Source organism: Mirounga angustirostris, unplaced genomic scaffold (assembly GCF_029215605.1).
Source record: "Mirounga angustirostris isolate CCGP_5_RB_7025 unplaced genomic scaffold, mMirAng1.0.hap1 SCAF_1, whole genome shotgun sequence".
Classification (NCBI taxonomy): domain Eukaryota; kingdom Metazoa; phylum Chordata; class Mammalia; order Carnivora; family Phocidae; genus Mirounga; species Mirounga angustirostris.
Window position 1 is genome coordinate 38,253,370 of NW_026991709.1, and position 15,276 is coordinate 38,268,645.

Sequence of the window (15,276 nt, forward strand, 5' to 3'; positions counted from 1 at the left end):
GAAAAAAGGGGGGGATGGTCCACATATCTGAGATTCTACTGTGGGAATGAAGAGTATAGGCAAAATGCATGAAGTAAATCAGTGAAATCTCTCACCAATAATGATCTACATCCTAAGACTCCCTCTCCAGTACACCCATTATGTACAAATGTCATATTTCATTTCAAAGACAGTTTCTGTAGGTGGATTGATTTGCAGCATTAAAGCTGAGCAGGAATAAATACCAGCATCAGAACAGAGAATCCTTCTTCAAAATATTTCAACATTAATAATAAAGAAAATGCAAGTATGGGCAAAGGGAATAAAAAATTAATTTGTATCCAATGAAAAATATTTTCAATAAGAGAAATAATGGATGTTCAACAAAGAAAAGCATTTTCCCAGATGTTTAAATGGAATTGTTATACTAAATAAACACTACTTAAACTAATAGGAAAACTGAGTAGGTTTCATGGTCATGAAATAAAAATGATAAATATAATCTTGACAAATACTAGACATAATGCTTTAGAAAATAAAGTACAGGGGCACCTGGTGGCTCAGCCGGGTTAATTGTCTAACTCTTGATTTGGGCTCAGGTCATGATCTCAGAGTTGTGAGATGGAGCCCCACATCGGGCTCTTTGCTGGGCATGGAAGCTGCTTAAGATCCTCTCTCTCCCTCTCCCTTTGCCCTCCCAACTCACTCTAAAAAAGAAAGAAAGAGAAAGAGAGAGAGAGAGAGAAAAGAAAGAAAGAAAGAAAGAAAGAAAGAAAGAAAGAAAGAAAGAAAGAAAGAAAGCAAGCAAGCGAGAGAGATAAAGGAAGGAAGGAAGGAAGGAAGGAAGGAAGGAAGGAAGGAAGGAAGGAAGGAAGGAAGGAAGGAAGGAAGGAAGGAAGAAGAACGAAGAAAGAAAGAAGGAAGGAAGGAAGGAGAACGAAGAAAGAAAGAAGGAAGGAAGGAAAGAAAGAAAAGAAAGAAAGAGACAGCAGCTCCGCGTCACGGGCGTCGAGACCATTCTGCGGCGGCAGTGCAGCTCGAGCGGGACCGCGCCGGAGGACCTCAGCAGCCATGTCAAAGCCCCATAGCGATGTCGGCACTGCCTTCATCCAGACCCAGCAGCTGCATGCAGCCATGGCTGACACGTTCCTGGAACACATGTGCCATCTGGACATCGACTCGCCACCCATCACGGCCCGGAACACTGGCATCATCTGTACCATCGGCCCAAATTCCCGATCGGTGGAGATGCTGAAGGAGATGATTAAGTCTGGAATGAATGTGGCTCGTATGAACTTCTCTCATGGAACCCACGAGTACCATGCAGAGACCATCAAGAACGTGCGCACAGCCACGGAAAGCTTTGCTTCCGACCCCATTCTCTACCGGCCGGTTGCCATGACCCTGGACACCAAAGGACCCGAGATCTGAACTGGGCTCATCAAGGGCAGCGGCACTGCGGAGATAGAGCTGAAGAAAGGGGCCATGCTCAAGATCACTCTGGACAATGCCTACATGGGCAAATGTGATGAGAATATCCCGTGGCTGGACTACAAGAACATCTGCAAGGTGGTGGAAGTGGGCAGCAAGATCTATGTGGATGATGGGCTTATTTCTCTGCAGGTGAAGCAGAAAGGTGCTGACTTCCTGGTGACGCAGGTGGAGAACGGTGGCTCCTTGGGGAGCAAGAAGGGTGTGAACCTCCCCGGGGCTGCTGTGGACTTGCCTGCTGTGTCGGAAAAGGACATCCAGGATCTGAAATTTGGGGTAGAACAGGATGTAGATACGGTGTTTGCATCTTTCATCCGCAAGGCCTCAGATGTCCATGAAGTCAGGAAGGTCCTGGGAGAGAAAGGGAAGAACATCAAGATAATCAGCAAAATTGAGAATCATGGGGGAGTTTTGATGAGATCCTTGAGGTTTGATGAGATCCTGGAAGCCAGTGATGGCATCATGGTGGCTCGTGGTGATCTAGGCATTGAGATTCCCACAGAGAAGGTCTTCCTTGCTCAGAAGATGATGATTGGGTGGTGCAACCGAGCCGGGAAGCCTGTCATCTGTGCAACGCAGATGCTGGAGAGCATGATCAAGAAGCCCCGTCCCACCCGGGCTGAGGGCAGCGATGTGGCCAATGCAGTCTTGGATGGAGCCGACTGCATCATGCTGTCTGGAGAGACAGCCAAAGGGGACTACCCGCTCGAGGCGGTTCGTATGCAGCACCTGATTGCCCGTGAGGCAGAGGCTGCCATCTACCACTTGCAATTATTTGAGGAACTCCGCCGCCTGGCGCCCATTACCAACGACCCCACAGAAGCCGTCGCCGTGGGTGCCGTGGAGGCCTCCTTAAAGTGCTGCAGTGGGGCCATAATCGTCCTCACCAAGTCTGGCAGGTCTGCTCACCAGGTGTCTAGATACCGCCCCCGCGCCCCCATCATTGCTGTGACCCGGAATCACCAGACTGCTCGCCAGGCCCACCTGTACCGCGGCATCTTTCCTGTGGTGTGTAAGGACCCAGTGCAGGAGGCCTGGGCTGAGGACGTGGACCTCTGGGTGAACTTGGCCATGAATGTTGGCAAGGCCCGAGGGTTCTTCAAGAAGGGCGATGTGGTCATTGTGCCGACTGGGTGGCGCCCTGGCTCCGGCTTCACCAACACCATGTGTGTCGTGCCTGCGCCGTGATGGGCCCCAGAGCCCCTCGTCCAGCCCCTGTCCCATCCCTGTTCCCCAACCCATCCATTAGGCCAGCAATGCTTGTAGTGCTCACTTGGGGGCTGTCACGTGGCACTGGTGGGCTGGGATGCCAGGGAAGATTAATGCCTCTGTAAAACATGACTGTTTTTTAGGACCCTGTTCAGGTGAGGTGACCCAGAGCTGGGTTGCACATCATGTGACCTCACCCAAGCAAGGGACGAAGAAAGGCTGCAGGACTGGAAGCCCCAGAGCTTAACGTGGAGGGCAACAGCTCCTGCTTATCCTCCTTTGCGTACTCCATTCGGTACCTATGGAAAAGGGGTACCAGAGAACTCCCAACTCTGGCCTGCGGTCAAGAGACCGCCAGCAAGAGTAGCAGCATAGGGCAATGGTTCCACTTAAAGGAGACTGGCTCAGGCCCTCACTTGCTTCTCCACGTCCCTCAGTCTCCCCCACTCCCACCTCGTGTGCCTTGTGCACTACTGTTCCTACACTCAGCTGTCGCTGCAGGCAAACACTTCACCCTCCGCCCTCCACCCCCCACTTTCCCCACTGCTGCAGCCGCCCCCAGGCCTGTTGCTATAGAGCCTACCTGTGTGTCAATAAACAGCTGAAGCACCAAAAAAAAAGAAAGAAAGAAAGAAAGAAAGAAAGAAAGAAAGAAAGAAAGAAAGAAAGAAAGAAAGAAAGAAAGAAGAAAGAAAGAAAGAAACATAAAGTTCTGTTTTACTTTAGCCTCAAACCATAGACCAAGATACATTTTAGATGGATTAAAATATGACAATAAAAATGTTAGACAACAGCATAAATCTATATGTGTATAATCTCATCATGGGCAAAGCATTTCAAATCATGATCCGCAAGTCAGACATCATAATACAAAAGTTTGATAGATTTGGTTACATAAAATTATAATACTTATCCATCGCTGAAAAGACAATAAACGTAGAATAAATAAAAATAAGTTGCTAAAAATATTCATCTTTCTATGGAGAGAGCTGTTGAAACAGAAAATTTGAATAGAAAAATGGTCACACCAGGGGCACCTGGGTGGCTCAGTCGTTAAGCATCTGCCTTCCACTCAGGTCATGGTCCCAGTGTCCTGGGATGGAGTGCCATACTGGGCTCTCTGCTCTGTGGGAAGCCTACCTCTCCCTCTCCCACTCCCCCTGCTTGTGTTCCCTCTCTCGCTGTGTCTCTCTCTGTCAAATAATTAAATAAAATCTTAAAAAAAAAAAGCGTTAAACTGAATAAGCAGCCATTTCAAATTAATAAATTCATATAGGCAAAAGTAGTTAGATGTATTTATGGTAACATGTAAATACTAAATATTTAACACATCAATATTTGGCAAATTTTTAAAATTTTAATATCTGATGTTAGTACTGGGGGGGGAATCCTTCAGATGTAGGTGGTACAGGATGAATTCATACAGTCTTTCTACAACATAACTTGGCAATATTTATCAAAAGTCTTTAAATAATGTTTATACCAGTTGGTCCAGCAATAGCATTTCAGAATTTACCTTCAGGAAATGAGATAGGTACAGAGATGTATGAACAGGAGTGATTTCTCAGTTCCCCAAAAGAGTGCTCAGTTCTGAGAGATATTTAGCAAACAAAATAGAAATGATTTATGACTATCTGCATTTGGGGACTTGAGCAAGAAGTGGGATTTGAAACTGATTCTGAAGTATCTAAGCAAGGAATAAGAATGGGGAATTCTGAGACATGACAGGTTTATTTTTTGATGCTTTTTCTTCCTGTTTTTCTTTTTTTTTTTAATTTTTAGATTTACAGCCAATGCCAGAAATTAAGGAAAATACAAGAAATATATAATAGAAAGGTACATTAGCAAAAGCTGCCATGACAGATTAACTTTTTAATACTCAGTGTTTTTAAAATAAACTTTTGTTTGTTTGTTTTTACCCTTGAATAGTTCAATGCATATATGCTTAGTTGGGCAATTTCCTTCCAGGTGAGACTGAATGATCTATTGCCTTACTTACTCTTATAGCTTCTCTTGTTTTCAATTTGTATCTCCTGAGATCACCCTGGAGAGTTACATGTGGGATGTTTTTATTGGCTGGACCTTCATTCAGTTGTCCACAGCCCAGATCACATTGTTACACTCAACTGAATTGAAGCTGGAAAATGATTAGCTCTGTGTACTGAAAGAAAAGAAAGCAAGTTTGCTATTAGCTAGAAGTATCTTCCCCAGTATACCCTTCTGATCGCCAAATATTTTTCACCTATTTTCCTTACACAAACAACTGTCATACCTGTCCAAAGAGACAACCTAACATCCCATCAAGCCAATATATCCAACTCAAAGACTAAGATCTTTAAATATCCACAATCCTCTTCATCATATCTGGATACATTAGTCCAGGGACAAATAAACCTGAAGACAAATTAGTAATTCTCCCCTCTACACATATACAAAATGCAGTGCTAGAAGACAGCCATGAGGAAGTGCTTCTTACTATAATTGTTCCCATTTGGAAATAAAGAATGGGAAACACTGAGTAGTCATTATCCATAGCAATTATGAAAACATGCCAGACTAGTATTAAACAATCCCTCTGCCTTGGTAGCAGTTGTAATTCCTTGAAGAAATGGAATTCTCTTCTGTACACTCTTATGTGCTTCCCCCAATTCTACCCTATGGGAGGTTCAATCTGTCAGTTATATTCCATGGCCACATTTGAAGTGGATGTTTGGGAACATGCTCTTCATGGGAACTACCCAGCTTTTATACTCCACTTCTTGCTTTCACCAGGCTTGGGGATCCTGAGGTTGTTTGGTTTTAAGTAGACTTTTTTTCCTATCTAAACATATGCTACTTTCTCCACAATAGTTTCATTAAAAACACATTAAACTCCTAATATGTCATATTCATGTGCCTATTATCATACTTCAAGATCTTTTGAAGGCATAATTGTCATGCCTAATTTATTTCTTTACTTTCTCGATCCTCTAAATCTCTCCTTTAGAATATAAGTAGTTACCATGAGGATATCGGCAACATGGGCTTGGGAGGGTAGGCAGTATACTCAATCTTATCGTTGCAGTAGGGCTGAGCCTTAGTGGGTTTTATTGCTCAAAGGTTCACTCGGTTTTGTCCCTTATTGTGTGACTTCTATAAGTAGTTGATTTTCTAAAACTTTGCAGTTCCCAGTTGTCTAGGCTTTCTTTTGATCTTTTTCTTTCTGCTTGAAAACTAGCTATCCTTTGCTGGGTTCATCTCTTCCCTGTAATTTTACTAAAGGCCAAATGTGAGAGTATATTATTAATCTGTATCTCTCCAGCTACTTTCTCTAAAACTACAAGTCAAATAGGCACTTAATCTTTTACACTGAGTGTTCATTTTCCTCCTTCTGTCAATCACATTTAACCCAATTTGTAACACTGTCCTCTCCTTGAAATATGTTCTTTCCTTTGATCAACTACAATGTACTCTGCAGGATATTTTCCTATCTCACTGTTCTCTCCTTCTCAGTCAGCTCTGCTGGAAGCACTTTCCCTTCCAGGACTTTAGATATGAGAGTTCCTCAGTTCAGTTTTCAGACTTCTTCTCCTCTCTATCTAGACTTACTCCTGTGGGAAGTTCATCAATTGCTATAGCTTTAAATAAGATTTATATGATAATAAATTCCAAGTTATCATCTCAGTCCCAGCATTTCCCATAATTTTATTTTTTGAATGATATAATTGTGTTCATCACACTAAAAAATACACACATGTGCACATGCACACACAGTCACACATATATTCAGAAGGAGAAGAAGAAGGAAAGGCATAAAACCATGCAAAATTATATATGTTTATTTGAGCACCTGAGTGGCTCAGTTGGTTAAGTGTGGGACTCTTGATTTCAGCTCAGGTCATGATCTCAGGGTCATGAGATTGAGTCCCGCCTTAGGTTTTATGCTGAGTGGGGAGTCTACTTAAGATTCTTTCTCCTTCTGCCTATGCCCCTCCCCTGCCCTAAACTGTGCTCTCTCTCCCTCTAAAAAGAAAAAAAAAAGTTTATGTGCATTCGTTTATCTAGTCTTAAAATGTAAAGTCAATGACAACTGTGATTGATGTGGCAAATATTATATCCCCAGGTATGTTATACAAATGAATACTTGTTGACTAGATGGTTGGTTTAATACACATTAATGAAATTTTATTTCAATAGAAATGAACTACTTTTCAAGAACTCATTCTAATGCAGATATATACTCTATGCTTAAATAACACACCATTTCTGTGATATTTTATTCTCTTCTCTAGATCCCAATGCTCTGGCTGGCCAGACTGGCCCTGATCATGCTCTTATAGGAGGAATAGTGGCTGTAGTTGTATTTGTCACACTGTGTTCTATATTTCTGCTTGGTCGATATCTGGCAAGACATAAAGGTAGGTAATATTTAATAAAGTAGTCTCAAGTTTGACAAAAAAATATTCTAAAGACTAGCTTAATCATGAAATATTAAATGAGTGTATGCATATATGTGAAGAGATCTAAATATGAAATTACTTCAGGGAAGTCTTGATTATTTTACTTAATGAAAATTGGTTCGGTTTAGCAAAATGATGTCTAGCCAATGGCCAAAGGTCACAAAGTGAGTCACCGGCTCAGAAAAAAAAGCAAGTTTGTAATTTATCTCTAGGTTTGACATTCAACTATGATGTTAAACATTTGGTCAAGATTTTTTGTTCATAGGTTTATAGACACACATCTGGCCATATAAGTGAAGAAAATATGTAATTTTTTTGCAATGGGTTGGGTAGCAAACTATTGACATAACCTACTTTTAAGTGGAGTTTTCAAAATGAAAGATGACATGTTTGATGTGATCATTATCAACATCTTAACAAAGGACCCTGATTGCTACAGCTGCACAGAGCACATGGTCTGTTGCCATCATTAAAGAAATCAAACTACTCATTCCCCACTCCAGTTAGGCAGTCGCCTCTAGTTAACCTGGCCACAGATTCACATATAACATATACCTGAAAACTGAAAGATAGTGCACAACAGCACAAGAGTGAATTGTGTGGCTTATGATGTCTCAGAATATGTTCCAACATATCAGAAATCTGGCAAAAGCTCCTGCCTAAATGAATGTAGCTTTAATGCTGGCTATTTAACCAGTCTCACAGAACTAACATATATATATATATATTTTTTTTTTCTCCCAATACCCACAGGAACGTACTTAACAAATGAAGCTAAAGGGGCTGAGGATGCACCAGATGCTGACACAGCCATTATCAATGCTGAAGGCAGCCAAGTCAATGCTGAAGAGAAAAAGGAGTATTTCATTTAAAATACAGGCCAAGATTATGAGTTTTCCTTACCAGGCTGGCTGCTGGAGAAAACTGGCTATCATCTTTCAGAATTCATTTCTACCATCTTCTGCTACCTTTATTAACTTCCATACCGTACTGCTATCAGTAGCCAGTGTATACCAACAATCAGCTGTCGAAAGCATCATTCTTTAATTACTGTACCATCCATAATGCAGGACATTTCTTACTGCCTAAATTCCACACCATTGCTCTTTTAACATACAGTGCTTGAATATACAGCCTTAACAATGTTAATCATCTCCTTGGATCATGGTATTGAATTGTTTTTATACATTGAAAAAAAAGTATGCAAAGGTTTTTTTTGCCCTCGTTTTTTCCCTTTAAATCATAAATTTTGTCAATTTACCACTAGACAGCTTTCACAAGGAACAGGATTAGGTAAAGACCTAATGTGATTAAGTTCTATCAGAAATTAGAGGTTTACAAACAATGTTTTCTACATGTCTGCCTTCAAAGACATGTTTGGAAATATATGCCCTAGAAAACACAACTGAAAACACTGTAGAATAGATTCTGGAATGTTTGAGATTATAGTGGTGAAGCTGTATCAATTTGCTATTTAAAAATATAGAATTTGATACAGGAGCCATGTGTGTATGCATTGCAATCATGACATGACATCTTATATAATTATATAGATCCCACCATTAAGTTATTTTAGCTTCATTTACTAATAAATTTTTACAAACATTTTACTGCTTCAGGAATCACAACAATTTCATTCATTTCTCCAATTTGATTCTATAATTTATTTTCTCCATAAAGACTCACCTGCCTAAACAAAATTGAAGTATCCATAGGGCACAATTTTGAGACATTTAGTATCTGTATATAGTGCATATAATAAATCCAATTAAACATTATTTGATACATATTTAACTTTTTTGGCTGTAGGTAATTCAGTCATAAGTAAGCATTTTCTAATGTCCATTATATCCCTTTAGATATTACTTAAACCAATATTATAAGTAGATAACATGTATTAGTACTTTTGTCTGTATGTCCTAGCACTGTTCAACAACAAATTTTTCTAGTTCTTGTTAATTTTTATTTGTTATACAATGGAAGCACAATGTTATAAGGAAAGGTAATTTTAAGCTAACAACCAGTGCACAGCCTCAGGTTTTAAATTACAACCACAGTTGAATAATAACCTAAAAGTAAACTCTTAGTTTGCTAAAAATTTATTACAAATTTTAATTTGGCAGTTCCAGAGCTGCTTACCTATGTTGGTTTGCCAAAAAGAAGTGTTTAAGATATGTTTTCTGTATAAATGAACTAATTCTTTATATTAAATTCCTGTCTATGCATTTTGTGAGGTACAAACTTATGAAACAGTGAGTGATGGAGAATTTCTGCCATGCTTTTAACTCAAAGGTGAAAGTCTCTTTCTCTGGATTATTTCTGAAATTTTGGTGTATTTAACCATTAAGAAATGCTGTATTCCTAAATATGACACAGAGTCAATCTAAAGTCATATTATTTCTTCTAGTAAAATACAATATTGCTAGAGTAGTTCTCATTAAATTTATTATATGCTAAAAATTAAAAATCCAGTTAGATAAAAATTATTTTCCCATTCACAAGCATTGCACCTTTAAGAAGAAAACAAATATGACAATACGGTAGCTATACTTATGATGTCTGAAAGCATGATGGCCTATGGTTTTAAAAATAATATCTTGGAATTTATTTTTGGGAAATGAGAATGGTTGAGTATGACATCATGTATTAATATCAAATGGAAGACAAGGGTGCTGTATCTTAGATTATTTATCAGAAAAGTATAAACTTTTAAAGACAACGTTAGAATTTTTAAATTGTTTTTTTTTGATTGTTGAAGCATTTATCTTGTTGATTTCTTACAAAAGAAAAAGGACGATGTCAGTCAAGCAGCACTTTTTCAGAATATACAGAACATAAATAATATGATGTGGTTGAGTGTTAACATAATAAATCATATACAGTATGACATTTTAAGGAAATAAGTCTGCATTGATGTGATTGCATGCTTGTTTTTACAGTTCACTCCATACCATCTGTGGAAAAATGCAATAATATGTTAATATAGTATGGTAGTTTGAGAGAATCAGGTAGGTGCTACTAGACACATTGAAATTAGAATAGGTTTATAAACTGTTCATATCTTTCAATGCATAATCTTTAGAAAGACTCCACAAAACAAAATTCATCCTGTTAGTACAAAATGGAAAGGTTCTTATTACAGAAGTAAGTTGTATAAACTGCATCATCAATTACTATTTAAAGCTTAATTTCAGGATGCACTTACAAAATTGCTACTCTTCATTGATGCTGTATTTACATCCCTCTTCATTTTGTCTATATTCTACTTGGCTCCAACTGCTAAATTGTTGCCTAAATAATTGAATCATTATTTATAGCACTGTAAAATTAGAAATCAAAAATTGGTTATATTTCAAAATTTTTGGCTCATTTAACCCTTTAGAGTGATGTAAAAAGTCAATAGAATTCTTTAAAAGAAACTAATATATTATGATTTGTGGGCTCTAATGAAATGTTTAGCCAGTTAAAATAGTTAGATTTGAATTAGGTATCATTTTTAGTTCCTGAAAAATATAGAAATAGAATTGTATTTTCCTATCTTTAAAATTTATTTTATTTCCACCAAACAAGGGAATAAATTATAAAAATTCTCTTCATTTCTATAAAAATCAGGAAAAAATACAAAATAACACTTTGAAATGGAACCATGTCAATTGCAATGTCTGAAATGTGCACATGTGTATGCACAGAGCCAATTTCTGTCTCTGCCTATTGAGCACAGTAGCTATGGAACTGAATGGAAGGAGTGTGAACACACATATACCCCTAGTAGAATATGGAGTATTATTCTTTACCCGAAGTAGATATTCTCTGCCAGCGTACTGTTTACAGTGTAAATTGATTGTCCTCCATCAAAAAAGTGTAAACAGCATTCTTTTTTTCCCATTTTTGAGTGTCCTAGATAGAATGATCATTAAAATTAAGAAGAAAAAGGAAAGTTTGTGAGCGCAAGAGCAAAGATAGAGCACATGAGCAAAGTACTGATGTGTGTGTGTTTCTCTGTGTGAGTGTGTGTGTGTGTGTGTGTAAGAGAGAAAGAAAGAGAGAGGGAGAGAGATTTCAACTTGTTTTCTTTTACCAGAGAATCCAAGAAGCAGTTTAAGGAACCTGATATTGGAGTTTAATCTAGAAACTGGATGATCTCATATTGATTCAAGATGCTTAATATTGCACTGAAACCCAACAATTAAAATAGAGAAAGAAAACTAACTTTCCTAAATATGGCAAAGAAGCTAACACCTCATTTATTTTTATTTCGTTGTAAAAATATAAATATCTCAATGAAAAGGACAGGCTCACTTGTAATTATGTACTCATGACTGTAACAACATTGAGATTCCATATAGGCACACGTACAGCCGCTGTTTGACCGTGATGGTTCTTCCATGTAACATACCAGTTATCGTGTAATTTAGTGCCACTTATTGCAAAGTGTTACCAAGGGGAACATTTAAAATACATCTTCTTTTCCTTTGGACATAAGGATAATTTTATGAATGATAAATATGAAATCCGTGTTATGTTTTTTAATTGTGGAGAAAATGCAAAACCTCATATCTTACTGCAACTTCCCCGTCGTATCGCGGATTACTTAGAGCCCACGAAAAATGCCCAATATTATCTCCCTTTGCAAATGGTAATCTGTGATGAATACAAAAAACAAAACAAACAAAAAGAACTGGCAACCACAGCTGAAATAAATGAAATACCTAATAAGAATTACTGAGTAATGCTTTTTATTAAGTGGCACAAAGTACACACTAAAAACTATGCAAAATATAGGTAACTACAGTGTACGTACATGTAAGTATCTTGTACTTGCTGTGTATGGATGTTGGAAACCCATGTAATTATAATATGCATTTTGAATATTGGGGAAGAGGAAATCTTAGTGTAGATAATAGAATTTGTTTTGAAATATACACTGGCAATATTGAAATATACTCAGTGCAATATCTGCAATTCTATTGCTGGATACTAATGCAAAGGGATTTTAAAGAATTCTTTAACACGATCCAAGAGTTTGCTAATCTTCACCTCCCACACACTAAAGCATTAATTAAAAACATAATCGATTCAACAACAAACACTTTACGTTTTTCTTATTTAATCATTAATGTGACACAATAAAATTATTTGGCCTAGTTTTTAGAACTACTGGAGAGAAAGAAATAACATGAGTTTTAAACTTTGTTTGATCTCTAATTGAGTTTGGAATCCTTAAACTTTTTTTGAAATGTGTGTATATTTTAATGGATTATGGTACTTTTATTATAAGTATACATTTATTCAATCAAAGAACATAGTTTACCATTAATTAATAGTTAAAGTCACTATATCTTAATGGGAATTTTTTTAGACCTTTTTTTTCTATTTTCCCCCCCTTTCTCTCCCTATTCTGTCCCAGACATGCCCTTTGCACTTATACCCTTCCAAAGGCAATGGATTGAACGAAAGTAGCAAGATTAAAAAGAGAGCTAAAGGGGACAACATACAAGAATGGGTTCTAAACTCATCAGCATTTTTATGTATTGAGATTATTAATATTGAATGCAATAGTTATTGGATATAGCTGGTAAGTTCTCTGCCATGCATACTTACAATAATCCTTCTACCTCTCACTTTTAACATGGGCTATGATATAGAAGAAATAATTATTTACAGGATATCCCAGGAAGCACTCTTTAGGACTAACATACAGTCCTCTCCCCAGCCCCTGGGAAATCTCAAAAGCCAATTTCTTTTAGTGTATTCAATGGTGTATGGATCTGCATTTGTTTTTCCTTTCCTATCATTAACTTTTCCTATAGGCAAAATATGCTAACTTTATAAGGATAGTTCTTCTCACGCCTACTTAGTATTTCAATGTAATATAATTGTGTTGATTAAAAAAAAATTAAATGGCAACACTTTGGAATCCAATCTTACATTTCATTTAATATTTAAAATGCAACAGTTTCTTATAAATCAATGCTGTGCTTTTAAGTAAAAATTATGTATATGGTTTATTTTCCCAAGAACTGTTATCTAATGTAAAACAAAAATTTAAGTATTTAAAATTGCCTCCTTATTAACAAATAATACCTGAATAATGAATGCAAAGTATTGCCACAAATGCCCACTTTATTGTGTCTGCTTAGACATAATATGAATTTTTCAAATGATGTAATTTAATTATTTCTAAAAGGAAATTACATTTTAAAAGCAGATTTTTCTGTAGGAAAAAGAAACTGATGCAAGAAACTATTTCAAATTATGATGTTAAATCTATAAAATATGCTTAACGTAGGATGTTTCTATGTTATGTGGTTCTGTTACAAATAATATTTGGTCGAATCTTTACCATCTTTTCCATATATATATATATATATACACACACATATATATATATGCTAGATATTATATATATATATATATATATATATATATGTTAGTGACAAGAAATGTATGGTTATTTTGGAGAGAATGGGCCCACATGTGAAAAAGATGTAAAGAAAAAACACTATTTTCCCCTATAAAACATACTGTATATTTCAAAAGAAGAAAAGTTAAAAGATATTTGAAGATTGCAGGGGTAAAAGGAAAACCTACCAGGGCTCAGCACTTAAGCACTTTTCCCACACCCAGGGTCAGAACAGCAGTGAATCCCACACGGACTTTTGAATGCCACATTACACTTCTATTATACACAGTACTGTCGAACCTCAAATGTTTTCTTTCTTCAAATGCTTTTCCTTGTACATGGTACTAGTAGACACTTTTCTCTTTATATTTGCTGATAGTGAAAGTTATATGCAATAAAATGTTTGATGGTTGAAAGCAGTGGTCACCAGTTGGTTAAAAAAAAATATGAAATGTAAACTGAATTGTTCTCTCTCTATCCTTTTTGCTTTTCTCTGTGTTTCTAATGTATTGAATGATTCTCATAAATAGAAAAATAATTTAGAGATTTTTCGAAACTAGGACTCTTTCTCCTTATAAGTGTATAAAATTTTAATCTCTTTACAAATTTATTTAACTGTACCTGCTGTACTTATTGTAGATTCAATGATGCAGTTAAGGAGTAATCCACGAGTTTGGGATTACTGACCTATTTTCTTCATATTCAGTTCACATCAGTATTTGTGAATTGGTTGTTTAGCTTTTCACTCAACCAAAAAGTATTCCCTCAAGAAAGCTCCATTTTTATCATAAATATTTAAACATAATCAACATTGAAACAAGTCTGCCATGTTTAAAAAAAAAATTTAAAGACTTATCTCTGAAAATGGTACCCAGAAATGCAGGTGTTCCCAGTAATGTAGCTTCAAAAATAAAATGTTCTATTTATATGACATGAAATTCATAACTTTTGGAAGGGTATATTTATGACAACATAAAAATAAATTCTGTGCTGTAAAGAAGATTCGCCAAAATAAAGCACTTTGCACAGAAGATAGAGAACCACAATTATTGAATCTACTGTTATCATAAACATTTTCAAAAAACAAAATGCATATTGTAATATGAGGTACATGACACTTGCATGTTGCTATACCTATATACTTACAAAGTATTCAATGTGTACTTAGTGGCGCTTAAAATATGTCATGTACAACTCTTCTAAACATTCTTACAGGGTTCCCATTTGCACTTCATCTTTCAGTAAAGTCTTGTCAGAAAAAAAATATTGTCTGATACATATGGAAATAAAATTTGAATTTTAGTTATCTGTTGGACATTACTGAATTGTCTATTCATTTAGTTCATTTTCTTAGGTCTGAAAGCAGACAATGAAAGATGGAACTTTCTTTCTTCCCACTAACAAGTTATAAAAGATGTCACAAAACACATTCCTTTATACCAAACACATTATTTTGCGTATCTTTTTCAACTGACTACATTATCATTTTAGATTTTTCTCAGTGATGCCTATTTTCCTTGTAAATTTCTAAGTGGGAGTTTTAAAAATTAAATGGTAGTAAAATAAATGTTATCTTATTTGTACAACATTTAATCGTTACTCCTTGGAAAATATGAACCTTGTAATATGCTGACTAAGGGTAAAAAAAAAAAAAATGTTGCTGACTTAGGGAAATTTGCTTGAGATTGCCAAAATTTCAAAACTCTGTAAAGGTAATTTTACATTCACTATGTGTGTTTACTAATGTTGACTAGG

General features: G+C 36.5%; 2 protein-coding genes across 4 annotated transcripts in view; both read left to right on the plus strand.

The window, feature by feature from the left end:
- CADM2 (cell adhesion molecule 2) overlaps nt 1-14,827 on the plus strand; it is a 1,086,372-nt gene extending 1,071,545 nt beyond the window's left edge. For all 3 annotated transcript variants that reach the window (XM_064580279.1, XM_045902679.3, XM_064580283.1), the window contains 2 exons: nt 6,951-7,076; nt 7,872-14,827. In XM_064580279.1, coding sequence (XP_064436349.1) covers nt 6,951-7,076; nt 7,872-7,990 — 245 coding nt within the window. In that variant the 3' untranslated portion in view covers nt 7,991-14,827. The remainder of the gene's footprint in view (nt 1-6,950; nt 7,077-7,871) is intronic.
- LOC123863301 (pyruvate kinase PKM-like) lies at nt 1,008-3,305 on the plus strand. The gene is given in 1 exon segment (XM_045902678.2): nt 1,008-3,305. A coding segment is annotated over 1 exon segment (1,608 nt). The 5' UTR covers nt 1,008-1,050; the 3' UTR covers nt 2,659-3,305.
- Nucleotides 14,828-15,276: the final 449 nt, after the last annotated feature.